The 27,414-nt window shown below is 41.4% G+C and overlaps 1 protein-coding gene across 2 annotated transcripts in view; it reads left to right on the forward strand.

Annotated features, from left to right (window-relative positions):
* The window catches only part of angpt4 (angiopoietin 4), a 74,573-nt gene that overhangs the window by 35,355 nt on the left and 11,804 nt on the right, over positions 1-27,414 (forward strand). For both annotated transcript variants that reach the window (XR_005639022.1, XM_039798428.1), the window contains exons 2-4: positions 15,308-15,463; positions 15,547-15,668; positions 26,920-27,004. Coding sequence is in view for 1 of the 2 variants with exons in the window: in XM_039798428.1 (XP_039654362.1) it covers positions 15,308-15,463; positions 15,547-15,668; positions 26,920-27,004 (363 nt within the window). In the remaining variant the exon portion in view is untranslated. The remainder of the gene's footprint in view (positions 1-15,307; positions 15,464-15,546; positions 15,669-26,919; positions 27,005-27,414) is intronic.

Genomic DNA, 27,414 nt, shown 5'->3' on the forward strand with positions numbered 1-27,414 from the left:
GGTCTCACAGCAGGACGCGTTACTGGCCCTGAACTGTAGCAGTAATTCTCAAAAAAATGTAAATCCCAACCAGCCATTACTCGCACTGCTGTGTCTTTGGATTGGATGGTTTGGATTGTCATACTCTTCTATAACTTTAAACCTCTGAGGAGCCTTTTGTCTGGGGACACTTTCTATAAAAATTGGGCAGGTTAAAGAAAAAAAACAAAAAAAATGTAACCGCTCGTCGCTCGGCCGTGGCTTGGTAGCGTTGCATTTCCCCCCCGACTCATTTCCTGGTTCTCCTTCTCCATAAAACAACATGAAATCAAGGAGAGGGTGAACTTTTCCTGCTACAGATTTCCCACCGTGGTCAGAAAACACAGGGGAGACACTTTGTTTCTCTCGCTCCGAAGCTAATCACCATCACTCTCTAACTCGCTCTACCACACGCTCTCCACACACACACGCCGGCCCTGCTATTCTCTTAAAGAGATCGACACACACACCAACGCACATACAGTATGTATAAACTTCAGGCCACTTATGCAGTCTACGGCGAAAGCTCTGCGTGGAGCCTCACGAACCATAAAGCAATCTGTTGAGCCAGGCTACTTAAATACCAATTTTCTCAAATATGTATCTAGTATATGATCACATCTCAGACGTCTCAAGATGCCTCCTTATTGTCCTTTTTTATAAAACAAAAAAAACTGCACAGGGCTTTATGAGCCGAGCTGATGATAGGAAGACCCTATGAAGTCTGGTCTTGGAAGAAGTGAATGCAATGCATGTTCCAGATAAAGCCATGATCAGAAACATTGGTTTGTTTCAAACCCATAAAGCTGATCTTTCTTTCTGGCTTTTTACCAAGTAGATTAGCAGTAGTAAAACATCAATAAATATATTTACGGTATTTTAAAAACATTAAAATATGCAGTTAATTTACTCACTCTTTAACAACAAGTAACAATTTAGTGGCAGATCACACACTACGCCATTAAAGTACACGCAAGTTAACGCTTAATCCTTGAATCTTTTAGATGTATGCGCGCGCACACACACACACACACACACACACACACACACACACACACACACACACCACTGTGTTGACTTAGCCCATCTGGTCCTGATTGTGGTGAGATGATTGAGATGTTTGTCGTGGCTGAAGTGGTGACCCGGCAGTCTAACTCAGAACTACACACACACACACACACACACACACACATACATTGTAGATAGTAGCATTTACTGACACACTCACTCACTAATTCATTTACGTACACACTTACTTACTCACACTCATACAGAGCTGTGACCCTTCAATATCCTGATATAATGTTGGAGATCTAACACACAACAGATGTTTCGGCGGTCATTGGCCTACCATATGTACTTAAGTGACACAGCAGAGAGCTCTGTCAGAGAGACATGTAAAGCTGTAATGTATATTAAACAGAAGCAGGAAGTTTTCTTTTCTTATTTCTTTTCTTTTCCTTGGTCCTTTTTTTTATTTATTTCAGAGCTGGTGTCCCTGCTGGGAATCGAAGCAGTTATCCTGGCTGTGACTTCATCGTCAGTTACAAGAATTGTAGGTGAATCATGATTTATCCAAATGAAATTGGGCATAAGAAGCTTCAACTTCTTTAGAAAAGATTTAGTTGTAGTTTAGTTATTTAGTTATAGCTGGTTTGACTCATTTCACATAACAGTTCCCAGTCAAAGTCCTCACACTGGCTTGTTGTGGAGCTTTAGATCGTATCGTTGTAAAAATGTTCAGAACAATGGAAAGTTTGAACTTCAGTCCCATGAAAACTGAGCAAGATGAAGACGATGCGATACGGGCAAAAGCTTCAGAATAAGCATGTGCATATTATTTGGTTGGTTTCTGAAATCTAGTCTGTAAAATACCATCCAGCCGCGGCAGGTAACTTTAATGTTCTAATTTTCAGCGTGTAGCTTGCTAGCTTGTTTGTTGTTGTTTCCTGTAGCGAAGGGATTTTGAGAATGCCAACACAGCGGAAGGTCAGGAAATTATCCTGGAAATGTACTTCCGTTGATCCAGACTGTAGCAATTCTAACACAAAAATCACTACCACTACCACTTGGGGCTGCCCAAGTCAGAAAACTTCAAAACAGTTTTTTTTACTTATACTGGCTTAAAAAAATAATTTGCTGCTATTTGCCGCTCATGGAGTCATTGGAAGTCTTGTGTTTTTGTTAGTGCCCACACATGAGTAAGCCTCATCTTTGCTGACTGTAGATTGTAGCAGCAGAGAGGGTTTTGATTCAATCCTAATTTCTTTGGGAAGAGCTTTGTTTGTGTTTGGCCCACTTCTGATGAGTCCTCATGCTGCGTCCTTTGGGAACTAGATTCAGAATAACAGGACTAATTTGGGTCCTCTCCACCACTTTCCCACTCCTACCTCTTTCACAAATAAAGCTTTCTCATAATAAGCATTGGAGCTACTTAAAGTAGAGAAAGTGAAAGTTAAAATTGCATCTGTTTCTTGTTTTACTCTCCTCTTTACAAGCTGGAAATAACCACTGCACTGTTAACTTACTTATGCTACTACATCAATAAGGACTGGTGGGTTAAAGTGTCCGCCCAAAACGCACACAGTATGCCAGGCAGACACACAGCTGACAACCTCGCCGTTTGATGCGGTGGAGACAGGCTCAGTTCTGGACGGGTGCACGGGACTCCGTTATCGTTACCGTTGTCGCTTAACGGTTAATGATCAGTTAACGAGTGTCGGCTATCTGTCAGAAGAACACATCTACATCAGCATCCCTAGACCAAAATCATTAGATTTTTGAGCGATGTTTTGTTGTAACCAAAATTCAGCTGAAAAAAAAAAGAAGAGTCTCCTTGATAAAAGAGCATACCTTTATATAACTACGTTCAATGAATTCTAGACAACCTGCAGATGTATTATCAAAGCATTAGAACATCAGAAAAATGTCTTTTAACACGTCGGTTTAGATAACGAGAGAGACAGACACAAACTGGAGCGGCTGTGGATCATGTGGTCGTCTAGGATTAGAAGGTTGGTGGTTCGATCCCTGGCCCTGCAGTCCTATGTCGAAGTGTCCTTGGGGCAAGACCTTGAACCCTGAGTTGCTCCTGTTGCTGCGTAAGGGCGTGTGAATGTGTGTGAATGGTTATCTGATGAGCCAACGTGATATCATGACGTCGCGTAAACATACAGGCCCACTTTGTTAAGCCAAGTGGTGTGTTATCTGTACGCATTTTGAGCTATCCGCGCGTATGTCTACGCTGTAGACAGCGGACGTAAACGTGGTGGCGTGTTATCATGTAAACATACACGCCACTTTCTAAAGCCAAGTGGCGCGTTATCTGTACGCATTTGGAGCGCCGTACACAGCGGACGGGTTGGGTTTAGGAAAAGAAGAACGGGGTTGGCTTTAGTAAAAGAAGAAAGCGATGGTTGAGTTTAGGGAATGTGACAGGCGGGACGTGATCCACGGTCTCCTGGGTGAAAGTCCTGTGTTTGACCCATCCGCCACCCCGACCAACCTCCCTATGCGGATTTACGGCCTTTCATACTACTTGCTACGCTGTCAATTCACACGCAATCGCAAGGTAATGTAAGTCAACGGAGGCCAAGCGGCTTTGATAAACACGCTAAAAAGCGAGAATGCGTCTTGATAACATGCCTATAATGGCATACGAATTGGTGTGTCATACATACGTCACTTCATGAGATCAGTCTGGATGAGCAGGTGGCACCTTGCATGGCAGCCTCGCCACCATGCGTTTGAATGCGTGTGAATGGTGAATGGCGCCTGTAGTGTGTGAAAGTGCTTTGAGTAGTCGTTAAGACCAGTGAAGCGCTAATGCAGGCCATTTACATTAAACATTTACTGGAGCAACAATCTGACAAAACTGGGGTGGGGTATATCAGTCAAACTGAATCAGGGTATTAAGTTGCTCTTTAAATTTCTTAATCTAATAAAAAGGTAAAAATCACATCTACTCCACTCGCTTACCGCTTACCCCGACAGCACTGTAACCACGATATTGTTATCTTTTATTTCCCACGAGGAACATGTGTTAAACATCAGCGCAGTGGTTTGGTGTTTTAGAAAACACCTGTCAGGAGATGTGCTAATGGTGGAACATACGAGGCGTGAATGAAAACAGCAGGACGGGTTTATGATGGTAGCTAAGAAAAGGAACTCTGACAGGTTGAAAAACACTAGTTACATAATTATGATCAGTATCTGCTCAATATAATAGACATAAAGTAAGGAATTGTTTGTGTGGTTAGAAGGAGATATGCAACATGTACATCAAAAGGAAATAACATGGATGTGGTCTGTAGTGAGCCTGAAGGTTTCAAGTCATCATGTGGTAGTTTTCACAAATCATCTCATACCAGAAGGTAAGAACAAGAAAAAAAAAAACTTGACCAACTGCCATGCTTCGCTTGTTTGCAAGCCATGATGTCTCTCTCTTTCTCATGGGCAGGCCAAATTCTCTGGGCGGGCAAAGCAGAGAAAGGGAGGTAACCTTTCCCCTTATGACAACATAAGATTGGCCATAATAAGGGGAAGATTCCAGATTGGCGGATACCCAGGGCTCAGTTTACACCTATCGCCATTTCTAGCCACCGGGGGAACATAGGCAGGCTGGGGGAACACATATTAATGTTATAAAACCTCATAAAGTGAAATGTTCATGCCATGGGACCTTTTAATCAAAAGTAAAAGTAGTTGTGACTGATGTTATTATGTGTACCATTGGTTGTTAATGTTGCATTTGATTCATCGGCAGCATTTTACTGTTATAGCTAGTTTAGTCCACTGGTTCTCAACCTAGGGGCCGGGTCCCTCCAAAGGGTCACCAAATAAATCTGAGGGGACGTAAGATGATTAATGGGGGAGGGAATAAGAAGAAACTAAGTTCTGATACACAAATTCATATACATGATTTTAGAATGTTTCTCTAATCTTTGCTTTTTTGTTAAATAAAAATGCATTAAATTCTCAACCTCATCATGAGTAAATGCACTCATGGTGTTTTGCAATTGGCACTTTTGGTCGTGCTGAGTCAAACCTTGCTGTGCCGATTTGGATTTCCATTAACCGTGTAAATGCGTAGAGTTGTGCTGGGTCACGCCCAAGATGGACCATCTCTGGATTCAGACCAAATCTGTTAAGACCCCCTTTCTTCCCCTCAAAAAAGGGAGTGTTGCGAGACTCCACTCACATCCATTCAGGAGACCAGACAAAGAGACATTTTTAAAAGTCTCTGTGTTTGTTTTAAACAAAGACACACAAGCAGGTAGCACTGTTGTAGTGGAAATGCAATCCCTGCCGTACTGGGCTGGCGCGTGCAGTCAAACCGAATCAAGCCAATTCAAACCGAGTCAAGCCGAGCCAGGACATGTGTATGGAAAAAAGGGAAGGCAGTTAATTCCCACTACTGAGCAAGGCCCAGGATCTTATGAAACCAAACATTTCTAGATATTACAGGATAATACTCAGGTGTTTGATTTGCATCAGGTTCTGTTTCCAACAGGCCTTGAAAATCCTTGAAACTTTGTGGAATTTGGAGAAAGTAATGTGTTTGTTTTTTTTATTATTTAAACAAAGGCTCTTAAATTCATCACATCAGGTTTGTGAGAAGTATACATAGAAATTGGGGGGGATGTTTTATTAACAAAAGTAACTTGTTTTCTCGATCTAGGACTCAGAACTGCAGTCAAAGTCCTTTTTTTTAAAAATAATTTTATAAATACTGGACTGAGTCTTTGCTAAGATTTACACTGATTCTGGATTGCCCTGGAAAATGCAAACTTATTCTTGTTTGTCAAGTCCTCGCCTGATTCAGGTCGTATACCTGAAGACCAAATATTTTAGAGAAACTAGGTTTTCCCTTGACAGCAGTTATATTTGTGCTTTTATTGTCTTAAATCACTTGTTTTGCCTCCCAGTCATTCTTAATCTGAGTATAACATAGCCTGGATATTGGCATGTTTTGTATCACTAAATAGCCATGAGATAATAAAGGCTTTTTTAAGCCATTACTCTCTTAAGTGCCTCAGATTCCTTAAACATTTCTAAAATAGTAGGATCCCCAAACTGAAAAGCCCCACAGGGACACTTTCTACATAGCCGAGCAGCACTCCATGCAGACTGTATTGTGACTGTATACTGGATGTTGTTTCCTTGTCTGTATTATTGTCTGCTATTTCTTATCCTGATGAACCTGCGCTCTTTAAGGAAACACAAACCACACGGTAGTTACTGGTGGATCTTTATGAGGAAATGAAATGTTCAAATCTCTCTCCATCCCTCCAGACTACCTTAAGGGATTCCTGTCTGTGTCACAGGGGTTCAACAGGTGTCTCACCGCAGACACAGAGACACAGCGAGACAGATGTTTTGTTTCAGAGGCATACTGGAGGAGTGAAGTGCACAGGGCATACCATGACTGAATGGACTGAATTACAAAACAAGCATTTAAATAAGACAATACTGTTAATACTATGGGTGTAAGACAAAATCGATACACTTGAGTATCGCCATATTTTATTTAGCAATACTATAATGATTTTCAAAAACACAAAACCGATTTTATATATATATAATTAAAATAAATACATTTAATTTTTTTAGTTTATGGGCAAAAATATTCATGTTAGACAGTAATTCAGACGTTTATGTTGTGTTTAAATCCCCTACCACTTGATGGCTAAGCTGAGACGCACAACTAGTGTCCTTGCCTAACAGTGCCTAGCCTAACAGTGCCTAGCAGTGCCTAACAGTGCTTTTGCTAGAAGCTAACAATGTAGCTATGGCTGAACTTTGGCCTAATTTAGCCTATAAAAATTTAAGAACCGTTGAACCACAATCAGAAAAACTGGCAATTTGATTTTCTGTGTATTGAATTATTGAATTTACCTAAAGTAAACTTCTTTGACTTTAAAGGTCCCATGGCATGAAAAATTCACTTTGTGAGTTTTTTTTGTGAGGTTCTCCCAACCTGCCTATGGTCCCCCAGTGGCTAGAAATGGCGATATGTGTAAACCGAGCCCTGGGTATCCTGCTCTGCCTTTGAGAAAATGAAAGCTCAGATGGGCCGATCTGGAATCTTCTCCTTATGAGGTCATAAGGAGCAAGGTTACCTCCCCTTTCTCTGCTTTCCCCGCCCAAAGAATTTGGCCCACCCATGAGAGAGAGAAACATCATGGCTTTCAACAAAAAAAGTGGCAGTTGGTCAAGGCCACACCCCTACAGACACAGAAGTGGCACATCCTAAGGAAAGCTCATTGTGGGACTGGCTCTAGTGGCTGTAATTCTGCACCAAGGCAAGGAAAGAGACTTCAGATACAGTATTAGGGGACCACTAAGGTCTAAATAAAAGCATCCAAAGAGCACCATGTCATGGGACCTTTAATGCACATCATGTCTTTTTTTAAATATTAGTTTTTCTAAAATTATACTCTAAAAAATCCCAATATATCGCCTTACGCACAGTATTGAAATATATTGCAATGAATTGAATCGTGACCCATGTATCGTGATACGTATCGTATTGCCAGATTCTTGCCAATACACAGCCCTAGTTAATACGCTAATAAAAAGGGTTCAAAAAATAATACAATGATTTTTCTCAAGTATTACCAAAAAACATTTTTACATTTAGTAACCACAAGGAAACCACGTTGGAATAAATATTTGCTTTATTACTAATATTTACATCTCGCTTCACCAGAAGTTAACAGAATGTCAGCCATTATAAGAAAAGACAAAAAATTAGAAAAGTTCGTGTGACGGGAGCAGGAATTTCCAAATATTATTAGTATGTCTGTAAAGCAAAGTTCTAAATTGGATTACAGACAATGCAAAGACACTTCTACAGGGTTCTACAGTTATCACATTAGGGTTCATAAAGAAGGTCAAGACAAAGCAGATTTCTACAAAGATCTACAAAAATGGAGATCATTGAGATCATTAAAACAAATACATTACCAGGACTCATATTTTAGATTAGAGATCATAGTTAATGCAGAGCTTTTCTTTAAACCTGTGTTATCTTATCATCAAGTCTTGAATCTCTACAATGATGCTAAAGTAAATGTTTAAAGTATGTCTAAATATTATGGGGTGGACGACTAAAATAAGTTGCCACAAGTGCTCAGCTTGCCTTCTGCACTGCACTTTAGCTTGTGTATGCGTTTTAAGCATTTACTGATGAAAGTCTTACGTCTGACACATGGACGGATTAAAGCGTCAAGCTGTGTGGTTCTCTTAGAATGATACATCATTCGTCAACCAATATACAAAGGGACAGAGAGTGAAAGTAAAAAAAGGTGTAAAGACAGAGAGAAATGAAGATAGATGAGATGAAACGAGTATTTGCACACCTGAAGATGATAAGTTGATACATGAGAAAGTGAAAGAGATAGGGGATGAAAGTTGTTGAGGGGTAATGAGAGAGGACAGAGATATACTTTCCCTGCAAGTTTGTCAAGTGCAGCGCTGCTCAGAAACGAAGCCTGAGGCTGTTGGCTTGCTCTGCTCCTTCATAACCCTCTGAGATTCAGCCAAAACATCTGGACCCTCTGATACTCAGTAATACAACCGGCTCTGCAAGTATGCATGTGAGTTTTTGTTCAGAGTCATCAAGCTCACGATGTTTTCACAAGCCAAGTTAGATCAAGTATATCATTTTATACGACTATATACGTTTTTTCAAGAGATTGATATCACTATCGCTCGCCATTTATACAAGATGTCAAACAAACGCACTATACTTGAACGTGTCTAAGGTTGCGTGTCTGTGTGTGTGATTAACATATATAGACCTTTTTCACGGCAGACATGTTGACATGTCATAGTAGGAAATGCGGTGAGGTGTATTCAAAACCATTAATGATGGCTGCATTCCACTTAGGAGAGGCCCTGGTATTGTGCTTGCTGACTCTGAAATAGCTTACTGGGACACTTGATGGAATTGAGCCATTGTCAAGGTTATCAATTCCAGCTGTGCTTTTCCTACTATGACAAGTCAAAATATCTGCTGTGAAAAAGGTCCATTTAAAGGAGTGAAAGAATCATAGGAATGAATTCCGAAGGAATATACAGTACGTAATAGTTGCAAGTTCAAACCTGTTGCTGTTTGTTTTCAGTCATTTTCTTGTGGTCTTCAACTTCTGCTCTCCCACATTGACATTGTTTCTCTGATTATGTGACACTTACAAGTTTTTATTTTCAGATATATTAAAAAAAGTCCTTATAGTTCTGTGCATTTAGATCCCCTATTGGCACAAAGACCCGGCAGCAATACTCACTTCCAGTTATACCCACTGAAACAGTTTGGTTAATGCCTTGTTCAAACTACACGACTTTAGCCCTGGTTTCCCACTTGCCGACAGTTTTTGGAGCCCCCCACCCACAAAGGGCCCAAATCAGAGGCTAAGGTTGGCTCGGTCTTGCAAATCATCAAGTCTGGGAGTCCAAGTTCCAATGAGAGGGCGAGACACAGGTTGAGGGGAAACCTGGGGGTGGGGGGACTTTACTGTCTGTGTTGCAGACCAGAAGTAGTTTATCCACCTCAGGGAAACAGGTTTTAAACAGTTATGACGTGTGGAAACAGGCTATTTCGTGAACACGTGTGCCAACGACAACATCAACAAGCGTGACTACGAGGGAAGTTCAACGAATTGCGTGGTATTATGTCATGTTCCATGTCACTTCCCAGGGATACCTCCTGGTGGAAGATGTTGTAGTGTGAAAACCACATCGACTTCAAGACTCCCGATTATAAAATAGCAAGTTGTGTAGTGGAAACTTTTTTTTTTTAAGATAATTTTTGGGGTCTTTTTTGGCCTTCTTTGGCCTTTGAGGACGGGGAAGTGGGAGAGAGAGAGGGGCAACGACATGCAGCATAGGACTGCCGACTGGTCCTTACCACTGAGCATTAGCACATGGGCTGCACCCCCCTCAACCAGGGGAGCTAACAGGGCGTCCCACTGTTGTGGGAACTTTAGGCAAATAGCCATCACACTTCTTCCTGCTGTGCTTTAAGTCATTTTAAACCATTGAACCAATGCTGATGTTTTTCTGGACAGGACAGTCATAAAGCCAATTTTACACATCGGTCTGTTTCCATGTGTTGGGACGTTCTCCTGCATATGTTTTAAAAGTAAGAGCCTTTGGTGTCTCCAGAGGGAGCTGTGAGAAGTCTGAGAAATGTCAAGTGACGTCACTTGAGTCAGCTTGAGTCGGTTGGGTCTACAAGTGAAGACTACAGGTTTGGAAATGAAATAAATCTGGCGGTGTGGAGTCAGAAAGCAGTGAGACATCTGTAGCTGCTCATCTCTGCTGCAGGTTAGAGACTCCAGGCTACATTAGCTGCTCTTAGTGTCTCACTGTCAAGTCGAGTTGCACTGTGGGTAATGCAGGCACCAGGTTTTGACAAGAAAACATATTGAGTGGAATAAAAAAAGATATCTTTAATTCCGCTGCATCGATTTTGATACTGTTTTTGATTGTTGTACGCGAATCCACCTTTAACCACACCCCCCAAACAGTGGATGGCACAGAGTCCCGGAGTACACCGGTACATCACTGCTGCAGCAAGATTAGACAGATAGACGTGTTAAGTTACCTCTTTAAGCCTATGAAAGGATGGTGGAAATGGGAAAAGGAACTGAACCTGTGTCTCTGATGGTAACACTTTGTGCAGCCATCCACCTCCACAGCTTCACCTTTCACTGCTCTGTGACGTCAAACTACTTTCTGTTTGGAACTAAACATGAACATGGACCATTTTTAGCTGTTTGCCTTCCTCAGTCAAGTCACTCAGCGTCCCTTCGGGTCCAGAGCTGCCAGCTTAGATCCCGACACACATTAGCGACCCACGAGTGCACTTGTTACCCCAGATGCCTATCGGTGCTACTTGCCTGTGCGTCAGTCTTCTTATCGGGGTTGTTTGGTGACCCAGTCCCCTCCACCACCTACCCACCCCCACCCTCCCCTTTCCCTCTGTGAAGTCACCCAGAGGGCCAGATCACAGCAAAGCCAACATGTGGTTTGAGTTAGCATCTCAGAAACAAGCCCTCCATACGTGGGGTTGTCTGCGTAGTCCCAGAACTCGTCGGTCAGCTTGTGTAGCTTCTAATTGTGTGTGTGTGTGTGTGTGTGTGTGTTTGAGTGTGTGTGTGTGTGTGTGTGTGTGTGTGTGTGTATGTGTATGTAGTTCTAATCCTACAGCAGGAAGTAAGGGTCAATTAAAAAGTCAGCACATTGCGTCTCTAGAGACTCAACAAAAAAATAACAAGACCAAAAAAAGAACCTGCTGAACTTTTCTTGCTTATTTCGATTATTCTGAATTCTCTGTGTTCTCCTTTATTCTCACTCTCACCCACTGACAACATATTTCTGTTCAAACATTCTATACTGCAGCCTTTATTTCCCCTCCTTGTTTCTCTGCTGTTTGGGCTGTGCGGCAGCCAGGTGGAAGTTTTGGCTTTCGTCAAAGTTTATCCGCGCAGCATCTCAGGAAGCAGAGCACGGAGGGAGAAACGAACCAGCTCGTTCCACCAATTTTCTCCTTGTTTGATTATTTGATTAGCTTTCCCGCTGCATCGCAACATCTGATGTTTTCCCTCCCTGTTCCAGGTTCCACTACGCTCACTCGCACAAACGTCCCTGTAAAAGGCCACTTGGATTTGTGACGGCTGCGATACGGATCGTCAAATCATTTTCTGACTGAACAGAGCGACGCTTGTTTAATCTGAAGCTGAATTGAAGCAGGCTAAACATAATAACACATGAGTAACTTTAATTGGGTCGCATGAAAATGGGTAGCATGAAGACTGATGAATGCGATAAAGTCAATCAGTGTGGATAACATCGGCCGCTGCGAGGAATAAAGCCATGATAACATGACGTTGGTGAAACTGGAGGATTAGTCAGCACTTATGAAAAATGAATCAGCTGTCAGCAGTCATAACAACCACATTTCAGCCACATTGAAATGGCCTTTGTGCTGTTTCCAAGCCTTTTGCATTTCGTTACTTAAACTCAGGAGATTTTTTTTGTCCAGTGTGTCTGTTTGCAAAGAAATCTGACCCACACCTCCTGTGATTCTTTGAATATTATGATGCAGATCTGAATCCAGAGGCAGGTGATCATTTTTTAAACATTTTACCTCATTAAAATTATTGCAAAGGAGGGGTTTTTTTTTTTTTTTTTTTTTTTTTTTTTTTTTTTTTTTTTTTTTTTATTTTTTTTTTTTTTTTTTTTTTTTTTTTTTTGTTTTTTTTTTTATTTTTTTTTTTTAAGGAAAAAAATTTTTAAAAAAGGCAAAAATTGTTTTTTTTTTGGGGGAAAAAAAAGGAATTGGGTGGTTTTATTCATCTAAATGTTGATTAAATATGGATCTGACACAAATAACAGTGAGATTGACAAAACATTTTTTTTCATGAGCTACTTGTTCGAAATACTGAAGTATATAAGGTTAATTAAAGGTAAATTATTAATATAATATGACTGAATGAATGAGTTTGATTGTAAGAATGGGACTTCTGAAACTGACATGATGCGATCAGCTCGAGAGCAGACGTCTCACTCTGTTGGACTTGGACTTGGACTTGGAACTACAGAAAGTCCACTCATGGTTGCGCTGTGGCGTTAACAGAGACGCTCATTCTCACATGAACTCTATCGCAGAAAACCCACAAACCAGACACGTTTTGTCGTCAAGTAAGTTAGTTAGTGACAGCTGATGTGACCTGCCACCGATAAAGTAAAGTGATCCAGACTCCTATGTAATCTGGGCATTGTGGCCTTGACTTGTCCTCCCACTGACTCATCAAACAGTCGCATTGGTAACTGGCCGTCCCACCGGGACCAGTCTGTTTGTTGGTCCAACGATATATTTATCAACTGCCTGTGCTTCTCAGTGGCACTGATACCCTGAAGACGTGGAGTCTGAGGGATGAATAGATGGCTGAGTGGATGGATTATTTATTTGTTGGGGTTTAAAGGTCACAGCATGGCAGTGCGAGTTGGCATTGGTTGATATTCCCAGAGATAGAGAGACCTGCGTCTTTATATACCAGACCTCTTGACATGTTTGATTTGGTGAACTAGATTCACTGAGTGGGTGGTGTTAGTGCTCAGTATGCAGTATTTTAATGCTGAGCTTCTGGATAGACTTAACACAACGAGGGTATCAATGAGGGAGTCAAAGTTACTGTATGCTGTGGAAAGAAATGAATTATGTAAGGGTTAATGCCGTTGGAGGTGTCCATTGTCCGGTATTAATGGCCGACGGCGAGGCGTGAACCGGCCGACGCGCAGTTCATTAATACATGACAATGGACACATCGAAGGGCATTAACCCGCTTATACCACGGTCACTTGCCAAATATATTATTTTCAAACATTAATTCATTTTTTAATATGTTTTACAATCAAAATCTAAAGTTTTTCCCTGGTTTAGCCTGATCCTCCAGGGAATAGAACAGACTTTAGATACGACTTGCCACCCTTAGCAACGGGAAACACCTTAGCAACGGGAGATATTTATAGTCCGCTCAGCTCGTAGAACCCTTCAGCTCAGCTCGATGGTGTTTTAAGCCCCCAACGTCTCCTTCCAGGCAGCGCTGCGTCCGTTGACTTCAAGGCATCTAACCGGCACCTAACCCTAACCCTAACCATAACCATTGCCTAATCAACTTCAAGGCAGCGCTGCGACCGTTGACTTCAAGGGACCTAACCATAACCTTAACCCTAACCATGGCCGTCTTTTAAACAGCCCCCTCTTCTTTATATAACCGAACACGGTTTTTTAAGGAGTTCTTTAAAGTGTTTTATTCACACCAGTGGTCCCCTTGTGCCCGTGCCCCTTGTAGCACCCATCCTGGGCGCTGCGTTTTAACCCAAACCTAACCATAACCATAGCCTAATCCTAGGCGACGTTGGGGGCTTAAAACACCGATAAACTTCAGCTGGCTCAATGGTGTTTTAAGCCCCCAACGTCTCCTTCCAGGCAGCGCTGCGACCGTTGACTTTTGCTCAGCTCTGAGACAGAGAGCTAAGGCTATGCTAGCAAGATCCAAAGTCAATAACATGGTGTACAGTTGGCAATCAGTACAAATAATTTGACAGTATATGTTTAACATCAAGACAAGCTAGCTATCAGCCATGTCATTGACCCCAAAACAATATAACGACTTTTACAAACAAGTGTATCAGCGATGTGTAACGTTACTGTCGGCCGCAGCCTGAAGTAGTGACCTGAACAGCGAACGGGATGTGAGATAACGTTATTCGCTGTGAAACAAACGGGGGGCAGCGTAACTGACTTCTTGCAGCCTGTGTGTTATAGTCAAGGACTACGCTCACTGTTGGATATTCAGAATTAGTTTTAGTTTTAACGTAGCGCATTCATTTAGAACAGTAAACAGTCAGTTTCACTGGAACAGTCAGTTTCACTGGAACTCCTTTAGTACCCTGCAGCCAATCAGAATCAAGTATTCACCCAGACCATGGTATAATAATTAATAAATTAGGTCTGGCAATGCAAGACTAGACTTCATCTCCACAGCGCTGTGGAGTACGGTCTGGCTACATCACAGATACATACCAGGACAGAAGACATTGCATTTCTTTAAACCAATCACAATTGTCTTGGGCGGCGCTAAGCTCTGGATGTAGCGACGGCGGCTCTGCTAAATAGTCTCAGTAAAAAACTTGTTTTGGTGAAATATTTGCACCCTGCAAAAGAAAATGCCACATACAATATTAAATGAAGTTCACACTATTCACACAATACAGTAACGTGAGCTATATAAATTAGCTGGATACATGGTTAAACCTGAATTTATCTTACCAGTGTACTGTATCTCTGTGTGTACTTCGTCCACAGCAATCCCACCAATCGGTCCCAAAACGTCCCAGTTAGAGAGTTAATGCCGTAAACATATATTCTTTGTAAATCTTTACAATCAGTCCCCGAAAGAACCAAGCAGGCCTGCCTTGTTGCACGATCCAAATGTTTTCAAAACTGTAGCTTGCTAGTTCGAAGTTTGTTGTTGTTTCTGTAGCAAATGGATTTTGAGAACGGCAACACAGCCTGTCAGGCTTTATCCTGGAAATGTACTTCCGTTGATCCAGACTAATTAAAGTCCAATGTTAGCCTTGTCTTTTGTTTTTCTTCTATTAGTCTGTGTATCCTTTCTGTATTGTTTCTGTCTTTCTTCGCAGACAGTTTTACCTTTTAATGCTTCTATCACATCACATACTCTGAATCTTTTTCTTTTGTCTTTTTGGTCCTCAGTTGGAGAACGTCATTCAGAAGAGCGTGCAGCCGGGCATCACTAACATACCGTCACACGTCGTCCACAACCAAACGGCCACCATGCTGGAGATCGGAACGAACCTGCTCACTCACACTGCCGAGCAGACTCGCAAACTCAACGTGGTGGAAGCTAAGGTAACCAAGTCGCCACTTTGCGGACCTCGTCACCTGAAAGCGGATTTCCTCGTTTAACGTTTATGTTTAACGTGTTCCACCAGGTGCTGAACCACACGTCTCGTATAGAGATCCAGCTGCTGGAGAATTCTCTGTCCACCAACAAGCTGGAGAAGGAGCTGCTGCTGCAGACCTCGGAGATCAGTCAGCTGCGAGACAAGAACAGGTAGGAAACTTCACTGCTTCCAAATCTCGCTTCAAGTCTGAATCTCTTGTACATTAGACACTCGATAATGCTCTATAGACACACGTTAGGAGTACCAATTTCCAAATCAGTATGTGTACACATACAAGGAATTTGACTTTACTCACACTTACTGTTCAGTTCATGCAGATTAAAATGACTGGAACTAGTTCACGTTCAGCGTTTTTTAAAGTTCTCATATTATGCCCATTTTCAAGTTTATAATTGTATTTGTTATATCAGAATAGGTTTACATGGTTTAATTTTCAAAAAACATATTTTTGTCATACTGCACATTGCTGCAGCTCCTCTTTTCACCCTGTGTGTTGAGCTCTCTGTCTACAGAGTGAGGCATCTCACTTCTGGTCCATCTTTGTTGGGAGTCGAACATGTGCAGTAGCTAGGTAAGGACTACTAGCCAGTCAGAAGCAGAGTATGAGGGCGTGCCACGCTAGCAGCTAGGCGAGCATTATAACGTGTGTTACAAAGTGACGCACTTTTGTCTCTGAAGTAAAGGCTGGACTACAATAGAGCTGTTTGGAGCAGTTTGTGAACAGTGTTTTCTGTTGGAGATGGTATGTCCCTTTGGGGTGGACTTTGGGCTTTTTCACTTTGTAAACCTAGAACGTGCACAAAAAAGATATATAGCACAATAAAGGAAAGGGAAAAAGCCAAAAAGCATAATATGAGCACTTAAAATGATCTGCTCCGAGCTATTCTTTTTCAGTAAAACCTCCTAGATTTTTGATAAAACTCAAAAATTCATATAAACTGTTATCAGCAGTACGGGTAGCTGCATCTGAATTGCCAGTTGCACAAGCAACACAGGTGTTGTGTGGAAGTCTGTCCCCCCCTGTCAAATAGTGTTCCCTCTTGTTAGAATTCGTAGCGCCGCCCCCCCTCAATGGTTAGCGTTTGAGATAAGGTTCTCTCGCGACAGTGACCAACGCTCGCTTTCTCGTTTTATTTGGTTACAAACGGATACGTTTTCAACAAAAACTGCCACAGTTTAAAGACATAAAGAACCAAAGAACACGACTCGGGAGATAAAAAGAAAAGAGTCTTTATTTAGGAAAAAAAAGTACAAGGATGCAAAAAAAATCCAGGCAGTCAAACTAAGAACAGAGAGGTCAGGCTGAGGCAAAATCTGAAATCCACAGGCTGGGTCAAAAAACTAAATCAGGATAAACAAACAGACGGGCAATAATGTGAACGCAGGAAAGCTAAGGCACAAAGCCAATCTGGCAGAGAGCTAGTGGATGTGGACTGCTAAATATTCTAGAGCTCTAATGAGGGAATGGGGAACAGGTGAGCGGCGAGGAATCTGCTGACGGGAGGCCGGCAGATAGGAGTGGCAGGGTCTGCAATGAATGCACAGTTGGAGCACAAAGTAAAAACAAGCAAAGTGAATAAACGAATAAAAAAGACTGAAATTTAAAACCATACCAGAAAAAAACAAACTGGAGCACGGAAGACATTCTGCCACTGGAAAAGGAAGTACATCAGACAAAGGTTACCTCCCGGTAAAAGTGCACCCCTAAGGATACAAAAACAAAAGTTAACATATGAAGAGTTCATCTGCAAAAACAGATGAAATGAAAGAAGAAGAAAAAAAAACACCAGTTTTATTGATGTTCCCTGGACTGCACCAAAACAAAGAAAACAGGATTTAGGAAAATATATAATAGGTTTTGCGAATGAACTCTTGATATGAGTTAATCAAGTCAGTGTCCACAGTTAGAATCTGAACATGTCCCGTCTCTCTTACCTAATTACCTGTTATCGTCCTACTGTCTGAATCTCTAATGGAGACATTAATACATCTCTAAATATTTAGGAAAGAAACCCACTGTTCATCATGTCCAGTGATAATGTATATTGTAAAGTCTGTCCAAAGCTCTCCTGTGTCTCTGCACCGCAGCCATCTAACACCCAGACAGCCTTACTGTTAACCAACTTTCAGCTTCAAAGGCATTTTCAAGGCAAAATACATCCTACAATCCTGTGCAGACATGTTTTAGGACACATAGAAATACTTTGCTTCGAACAATAATCTGTGGGTGATGTCTGAAAACAGTTGAATTGACCCTGAGTGTGTGTGTGTGTGTGTGTGTGTGTGTGAGCCTTATCAGCGATTTCACAACTATAACAGTGAGAAAATTTGAAATACAAGCAAGTCATTAGAGATGATGGAAATACGTCCACAGCGAGACATGCCAATATTTGGAATCACAATATTTTCACTATTTTTCACGGTGAGGTGAAGTTGGACGGTGCGCTGAGCGCTAAAACATGCATGGTAATTATTAAGCGTGTTCTCTGTTTGCAGTAATAGATAGAATACAAACAGACAGGCAGAAACCCAGTGTGTGTGTGTGTGTGTGTGTGTGTGTGTGTGTGTGTGTGTTCCAGTGTGAGAGGTTTTACAATGAGTGTTAACTCTTCTCTCTAATTAACTCTCAGGGGGCATATGTCTTCATTTACGGTAGAACGACAGTTTCTGTGGACTTCGGTGATGCGCGGTGATGCGCGGGGAGGCTTACGTGTTTAGCCTCACGTGTTCACACTGATTTGACTGGGGGAGCCTTCTCGCAGTCGGTGTTTGTTGAACAGATGTTTTCAGTCGCTAACAAGTAAACGCGTAAGCTCCAGCTGTGTTTGTGTGGAGCTAAATGTTTCCTTTTTTTGTTATTTTCATACAAACTTCTCTCTTTTTCTTCTCATCTCCTTACGATCATTTTAGAGGAATTTTTTCACTCCAAGTTGGCTGAACAATGCAGATGTATCTTCACTGTAATTCACGCCGCCTACGTCATACCAGCGTCTGCTCAGTTCCACTTCTGTCCTTGCTTTGAGTTCATTCAAATTCACTGTTTGTTTCAGAGTGAATACCTCATCAGGGGAGGTTTGGGTTTGACTGTTTGGCCAACAGTTATCAGGGAAGCTTTTAACCCTTACCATGATCGTTGCCTAACCTTAACCCACTCGTTTAAGGGACCTAATTGTAACCAAAGTTTAACAACAAAGGTGGCAGATAAATGCTCATATAAGTCTTATTTATGAAGACTCTGACAAGCGAGTTATTCAGTTGTTTAGGTACGTGGACTCCTCTGCGTGCACAGTACTTCTCAAAGGTCACATTTTTCCAAAATATAGCTAAAGAATAAGAAATAAGAAAAACAGTCTAGTTTTGACTTGATGAGAAAGCATTCTTGAGATAATCCTGTGTGGTTTGAGAGGTCCCTAAAAGCCTTAAAGATAGGAACATTTCACAACCGCGGAGCATTTAATCCTTTATTTTACCTTAAAATATGACAATAATGTGTTCAGAGAGCTGGTTCTGATTATTTTGGGTAATGGGCCGATGAGCCACTACGGGATGAAGGCTGCGACAGTGTCAGATTTTTGACCTAAGAATCTGGCATTCCTTTTACCATTACCTAGCACTAAAAAATTAAGATATAGGTTGTTGCTGGCTTCAGTTAGTTAGAACCCAGAATACTGACTTGTAATGAGAACAGTGTAAACATTGCTGTTAAAACACGTATGAAGGCATGAACATAAGACTGTGATGAAGTTTTAGTTTTTTTAGTCACATACAGGTTTTTGCACTCTTGACATACAACAAAACGGTTTGATGCTTTATGCTACACCTTGGACTTAATTGTCCCTTAAAGGGGTGATAGAATGATTATATAGGGTATTTCACACTGTTCCTTATGGTCTCCTAATGGGGTATGTAACATTAGTTGGGCTGAAAATGGCCTGGTTGATATTTTATTGGCCCTTATGCATCCCTGTGTTTTGGCCCTATTTGTAACAAGAGCTTTTCTTCCAAATATGGTATGGTCATGAATATTTAGATGAGCTGCGCTGCTTGGTTGAGCCTTAGCCCCCATTACACACACATAGAGACGGCGCTGATTGGTTGAGCGACTCGCCAAACACACGCATTAGAGGTCGTGTGCTGATTGGTTGAGCAAATCTCCAATACACATACATTAGAAACGCGACAGAATCTCATATTCCAGACACTGCAATGTTTCCTTACCAAATTCACTTCTGAGACTTTTTTATGCGAGAAATCAACGATATAAAGCTCAAATATGGGCCGTTTTACGAAAATGGATGGCTAATTGCAAATTTGGTAAAACTGTGTGTCGGAGTTCAGCTGCCTGTGTTAGGGCTCGCCGCCTGGCCTGCCTTCCTCCACAGACCCCGGCTTGCTGTGAGCTCGATTGAGCTCCGGCACGGCTGCTGCAACCCACAGCACCTCATACCCGCGCAAAGTCACCGTTTGGGCTGGTGGACTACTACCAAACGCCGCTGCTCTGACAAAGCGCCAGGGCCTGCATCTCCTCTCTTCCTGCTAGCTAAATGGCCCGTGTGTGAGAGCGCGGTCAGCGAGCTTGTTACACCAGCAATCTCTTACCAAATGTTACACACATGTCACGCCACTTAGCTATACAACATCTAACTATATGTTTTATAAAGCTAACAACGGTGTCCGATTTCAAGTTAATGAATATTTGTGAGCTGTACGGGTTTCGTTAGCTGCGACTGTCCCTGCAATCCTATGTGTACAGATTGCGGCTAGTTAGCTTCATTTTTGGTCGTAATTTGAGTATATTTACAGTTTGAATTTCGTCACGCCACTTATACAACATCTAACTACATGTTTTATAAAGCTAACAACTGTGTCCGATTTCAAGTTAATGAATATTTGTGAGCTGTAAGGGTTTCGTTAGCTGCGACTGTCCCTGCAATCCTATGTGTACAGATTGCGGCTAGTTAGCTTCATTTTTGGTCGTAATTTGAGTATATTTACAGTTTGAATTTCGTCACGCCACTTATACAACATCTAACTAGCTATATGTTTTATAAAGCTAACGACTGTGTCTGATTTCAAGTTAATGAATATTTGTGAGCTGTACGAGTTTCGTTAGCTGCGACTGTCCCTGCAATCCTATGTGTACAGATAGCTAGCTCCGATTTCAAGTTAATGAATATTTGTGAATTCCAGAGGAATTCTAAGAGGAGGCTAGCTAGCTCTCATTGATAGAGCTCCATCCAGCCGCAGGCTCTATCAATGAGACTCATGGACAAGCGGCGTTTATTTTCCCAATCGTTTGTTTAAATAACTCAACACATTATAATTACACACATTATAAGATTAACTAGAATCTGTGGTAAGAGAATGCTGGCGTAAGCGCCACGGCGCGTGCGCACTCACATACACCGGGCATTTAGCTAGCTAGCAGGAAGAGGGGAGTTGCAGAGCCCTGGAGCTCTGTCAAAAGCAGCGGCGTTTGGTAGTAGTCCACCAGCCCAAACGGTGACTTTGCGCTGGTATGAGGTGCTGTGGCGGGTACACGTCGCGGGCTCAATCGGGCTCACACGCGCAACCCGGTGTTACACCGGAAGTCTGTGGAGGAAGGACGAGCGGGGCACACACAGGCAGCACCAGCCTCTGAAGTCCGACACAGTCGGACAAAATTTGCAATTAGACATCAATTTTCGGTAAACGGCCATATTTGACCTCTAAGTAGTTGATTTCTTGCATAAAAAATTCTCAGAAGTGAATTTAATGGTAAAATAGCATATGAACAATGTATACATTTTCTGAGATCTGCGCGACCTAGATTCAGAAGACTAACTGATCTCAGGTCAGTTGTGTAGCCTATGTAAATGTTGGGGCGTGACCGTTCTCTTAATACACCCATGGGCTGACAAAGGTTCCGGTTTTTGGGAGGTTGACGTCAACTTCCAGCTTTGTTGGGATTCGCCCGTTTTCAGCGGCAGTTTCAAAATATGAAATTTTCATAGTAAAAGGGTGTCAATGGGATTTTGAGCTTCTATGTATGTCCTATTTACCCACCGAACTGTCGTTATTCAACTATGACAGGGTAAAATCGGTTTTGCATTCTATCACCCCTTTAAATTTAGAATTTCCTGGTTTTCATTTTCTTATAGTTCTTTGTTGTAGTTTCACAACTAGAGCTGAAAAGAAGAATCGATTAGTTGTCAACTATTAAAATCGCCAACTATTTTGATATTTTATCAATCTTTTGAGTCTTTTTTTAATTTTAAAAGTCCAAATTCTCTGCTTCCAGCTCCTTAAATGTGAATATTTCTTCACTCCTCTGTGACAGTAAACGGAATATCTTTGAGTTGTGGACTAAACAAAGACATTTGAGGACGTCACCTTGGGCTTTTGGGAAACACTGATCCACATTTTTCACCATTTTCTGACATTTTATAGACCAAACAACTACTCCATTAATCGAGAGAAATAATCAGCAGATTAATGGACAATGAAAATAATCGTTAGTTGCAGGCCTGAACTCAACATTTAATATCTGTGTTCAAATAAGAAAAAAGACTTTTTTAGAAAGAGTCAGCGTCTGTGTTTTGGATGTAGTTGGGGACGTGTGCAAACTCATTAATCCGCACGCACGCACGCATGCACTCATGCTGTACAAACCGCAGCACCACGGCGATCAGTGGCTCCCCATCAGTCCTCATCCCACTGAATGATGTCGGGTCGTTCATGTGCAGGTCAGCATGTTGAAGTGATCAGAACCAGCAGCTGGGCATGTGTTTTCAGCTCTCTTTGTGACCAACGTCTCACCTACGGATGTAAAGTGATATCACTCACAGGTGGAACAGAGCCACATGTGGAGGGTCACGTCTGACTCTTGTCAGCTACACTTCAGCACAAACTGGACTTCAGGTTCTACAGTGTGGTTAGAAAGGCTAACGGATGTTATATTAACAGATCTCACATTACATCCAATTTCATTTAATGTCATTCAGCATGTTAGACACACAGAGAACCAAATTCGCTCTCAGGACCAGCAACATGGCAGTGGCAGTAATTCATTAGCCTATGATTAAAAAAATAAGGTTTAAATATAGAATAAATAGGATAAGAAATAGGATAATAAAATCTGCAGCAGTATTTCAGTGCACCAGCAGTCCATAAAGTGTATCAGCAGAAGGTAAAGTGCATACAGTCCAATAAATGCATACAGTTCTTTCTGTATGGGTGTTAATGTACTGACATTCATATTTTACTGAACTACAGGAGAACAGGGGGGCCTAAATCCTCCTGGCCTATCATGGACGGCTATCCTCCTGCAGTGCTGGTAAACCACTTTGGTCCAGACTGAAATATGTCATCGACTATTTGATGTATGAAGATGAAACTTTGTGCAGGTATTCACGTTTCCCAGAGGATGAATCCTTTCCTCATTCCCTGACTTTCCCTCCAGTGCCAACACAGTTTTCACGTATCTTGTGAAATACTATCTACTTCTCTCTACTTGATGCATTTCTACAGACATTCATGGTAACCAGAAGATCAACCCTGCTGACTTTGCTGGTCACCTGATGTTACCTCTATAGCGCCACCATGAGGTGAAATGCTTAAAAGCAAACCAAAACATTTTGTACAACCGTTCATGTTCCTCTCAGGATGAACTGGAGCTCATTCTTCTCTTAACAGCACATTTTCGGTGCTAAGCTTGTCGCATGGCGACTTGTTTTACTGTAAACTAATAGGTAAACGGTAATTAATGTCTTCTTGCAGCAGGAAATGAATCGGGACATTAAGTCCCTGAACGTTAGTGACAAGCACACTAGGTGTAATTCTAATAAAAAAATGATGAATCTACTCATACAGAAGGTAATGAGATATTTCATTTCAAATAATGTATTTTCATGATATTGGACCACAGCACAAAGAATTTAACACTCACAGAGTGTGAGTTATTCTGGGAAACATTGGAGACGGAGACGTATTTTCCCACCCGACTCCTGCAGGCCCCTCCCCCCCCCACCCACCACACTTTCTGTTCTCTGCACTCTGAGCCAGAAAAGCGAGTGTGAACTGGAAATCAGTGTTTCAGTGTCCCATGTTTCCCTCTGAAGCCGCTGCCGCTCCTTCATCAGGTTTCGTTCACTTGGCCCCCGCGTTGTTGATGTAACTGTGGGCTGGCGTCTATTTCCAGCAGCTGTACTGCTGGTTCAGCTGCAGAGATAACGAGAACTGCAGTCTGCTCTGGCAGAAAGAATGATGGGCGGTTATTAATCTTTATTTCACTGTTTTACGGCTTCTCTAACAGGAGGGAGTAACTCAGGAGTAACAACCTCTGGGCCGTTACAGACAGATTTGTAGTACAAATAGTTTGGATTTCTGTCCTCCTGTAGGCACGCACACACACACACACACACACACACACACACTGTTAAACAGTCTGATAATAATATGACACATTCCAGGAGTTATTGTGTGATGACATAGTCATTTACTTTCCCTCAGCCTGCCGTCTCCACTCCTTAATTTAGTTATTGCCTACATTTCCCAGAATACCTTTATCCAGCTGCTACAGAAGTGTCTGTGCTATACGTTATATGTCTTCTATCATTTTAACATAAATGATGGTTGAACATCAGAAGTCTGTCTCTGCTTCTGAAGGACTGAAACTAACACCTGATCAGTTTACTGCTGATGTTTTATCGAGACTTTCCTTCATGAAAAACAACAGCATCAGTCGTTTCAAAAGGTTTCCCCAAAACAACGTTATACTGTATGTTTACATTCAAGTGACAAAGCCCTCTACCAGACGCAGTAATTATGGCCGCAGTAAAGGAGTAAGTCCGGTGATGGTATTATTGAGTTGCAGAGTCCACAACCTAAAAGGTGCCCCGTGGAGGTTTGTTATGAACAAACAAAAGATCTCTTTACATACCGCTGTTATGGATATTTTCAGCCCTCTCCAGTGATGTACTTTAGGACTCACATACAAACACCAAAGTACAAATAACACAAAGAAACACAGAGAATGGTTACAAGTGATATATTGCAAAGATTTTATGTAATTAATGCGTAATTAATTACAGTGAAGCTACAAAGCAAAAGTGAGAGAAGAAACACATTGAATATATACTGGTTACAAGTGTAGAAGCCTAAACTTATTGGAAAGCAGCCAAATTAATATTTTTACAAACCAATGACAAGGTTTCTTAACAATTTCCAGTAACCAATGAAATGTCTCCGGTTAAGTTTAGCTTGTTCTTCCTTCAATAGCCATTCAGACATATTGTCTCCCTTCAATGACAAGCTGACATATACTTTACTCAGTTAACATACATCATTTTATAAATAGTCTCAAGCGGCTCTACAGCTCATATATCAGTGAGACTGTTTTGAACAGATGCATTCAGAGAAATGTTGAAATGGTTAACAAAATACAAAGGAACATCTTTTCCTTTACACCGCGTTAGTCGCTGAAACTTACTTGTGTGTATCTTTGAAGTCTATGGCTTCATTCACACACACTGCAGCGGTCCTCAGACGGTCAGAACGTATAGGTCTTTCCATTCATTTTGAATGGAAGTAGTGTGAATAGGCTGCGAGGCGGAGGGGGGTAGGGGGAGTGCCGTACAGGAAACATCACTGCCTCTATTGGTGCCACAAGGAAGTTTTACAAACCAAACACAAGAACTTTTCTCTCTCTCTTTCTCTGTGAAATGAAGCTGCCTTCAATTGCGTTTGGAAATGTTGAGATCTATAAACAATTGGGGGGTACATTGTTGCAGTATATCTTGGCATGTTACCGCCCCCCCCCCCCCGGTTGTCACACCCAACATCACCGATGTTGTCTCTGTTCTCTGTTGCACCTGTGACCGACAGTGATGTCACGTTGTCCTGCAGTGCACCCGTACATCACTGCAGCAAGTACTGGAAGGGGTGTTGACTGACTCTTTAATCACATGTTTAATGTTGTGACCATGACGATGAAGCTCCCATAACCTTAACAAAGTTTATAATTGAACCAACACCACAATGTTTCCCTAAACATAACCAAACCTTAATAAAAATACATCAGTTATACAGTACAGGCCAAAAGTTTGGACACACCTTCTCATTCAATGTGTTTCTTTATTTTCATGACTATTTACATTGTAGATTCTCACTGAAGGCATCAAAACTATGAATGAACACATATGGAATTATGTACTTAACAAAAAAGTGTGAAATAACTGAAAACATGTCTTATATTTTAGATTCTTCAAAGTAGCCACCCTTTGCTTTTTTGATAACTCTGCAAACCCTTGGTGTTCTCTCAATGAGCTTCATGAGGTAGTCACCTGAAATGGTTTTCACTTCACAGGTGTGCTTTGTCAGGGTTAATTAGTGGAATTGTTTCCCTTATTAATAAAAAAGCAAAGGATGGCTACTTTGAAGAATCTAAAATATAAGACATGTTTTCAGTTATTTCACACTTTTTTGTTAAGTACATAATTCCATATGTGTTCATTCATAGTTTTGATGCCTTCAGTGAGAATCTACAATGTAAATAGTCATGAAAATAAAAGGAAACGCATTTGAATGAGGTGTGTCCAAACTTTTGGTCTGTACTGTATATAACATCATTTTGTAATCACAAAAGTATAAACAGATTTATTTATTTTTTACAGTAATTTATAGCAGATTTGGGAGGCACATCAAAAGGGGCATCAAACCAACCTATTTTAGAACGCAGTGGTTTTTATCATTAAAACATCAAACTCCTCTGTAGCCTTTTGTTTGGAAATCTCTTGATGTCATGTGACCTGTGGCCAGATCTCTGTAAGAACGAGGACAGGGGTGTCAAACTCAATTCCACGAAGGGCCACACTGCAAAACAAGAATCACATCCAGAGCCAGACATGTTTAGGTTATTCACATGCTATTATTTCATCGTAAAAGTCAAGCATCTTTTATTGTATTATTGCATGTCTCATATAATCTTCTCACGTACAAAAAGTCACCAAAAAAAGTAACTTAGCCATCAAAGAAAAAAAACAACAAAAAAAGTTGAAAAAAAGCAGCAAAAACATTGGGGAAAAAATGTCGTAAAAAAAGGCCAAAAAACATTGGAAAAAGTGGCAAAAAAGTCAGACAAAACATTGAAAAAAGCTACAAAAACTATGTGGGCCAAAGTCTATTGTGAACCTAAATTGATATGCGGGCCGGATCAAAATCTGCGAGGGGCTGGATTTGGCCCACGGGCCTTGAGTTTGACACATGTGAACAAGGACAATGTACACTGGCACCAAACAGACGTTGCTGCATTGTGAGTCAACGTTTATGGGATTTGCAGTGAAAAACGTGTATACATGTCTTGTGAGTGTGCTGTTGATGGAGGGTCTAAAGTCTCTTTCCCTCTGTCCGTCTGTCCATCAGTCGTTTGGAGAGTAAAGTTCAGAGGTTGGAGTCTCAGCAAAAAGGAGAGCTGGAGGACATGAAGGAGGAGAAGAACAGACTGCAGGTACAGTCCATGACCATCATCAGCAGGTGTTTGGACAGGGGGTTTGTGTAATGCATTAACTATGTTATATTATATGTGTTTTAACTATATACTATAAATATCGCCAGGATTACTTCATGTGAATCAATTAGCAACATTTATGAGGCCGAGCTTTCAGTGTACAAGACGAGGGTCTGGCCTCATGAATGTAAATTGTACAGATCTAAATGTGCGGAAGATTTATTTGACTGTTTCTCCGCGTTCACTCTACTCTAGTCCCAGATGGCTGACATAAGCATAAAGACTATCAATCAAACAAAAAGCAAAATCTATAAATCTAAAGTGAAGTGCATAAAATATGAACCAGAGCCAGAGAGTAAAAAATCAAAACTCCACGTTCATGGATGGAGGAGGAAACGAGGGTTCATCGC

The sequence above is a fragment of the Perca fluviatilis genome, chromosome 4 (genome assembly GCF_010015445.1).
Source record: "Perca fluviatilis chromosome 4, GENO_Pfluv_1.0, whole genome shotgun sequence".
Taxonomy (NCBI): Eukaryota; Metazoa; Chordata; class Actinopteri; order Perciformes; family Percidae; genus Perca; species Perca fluviatilis.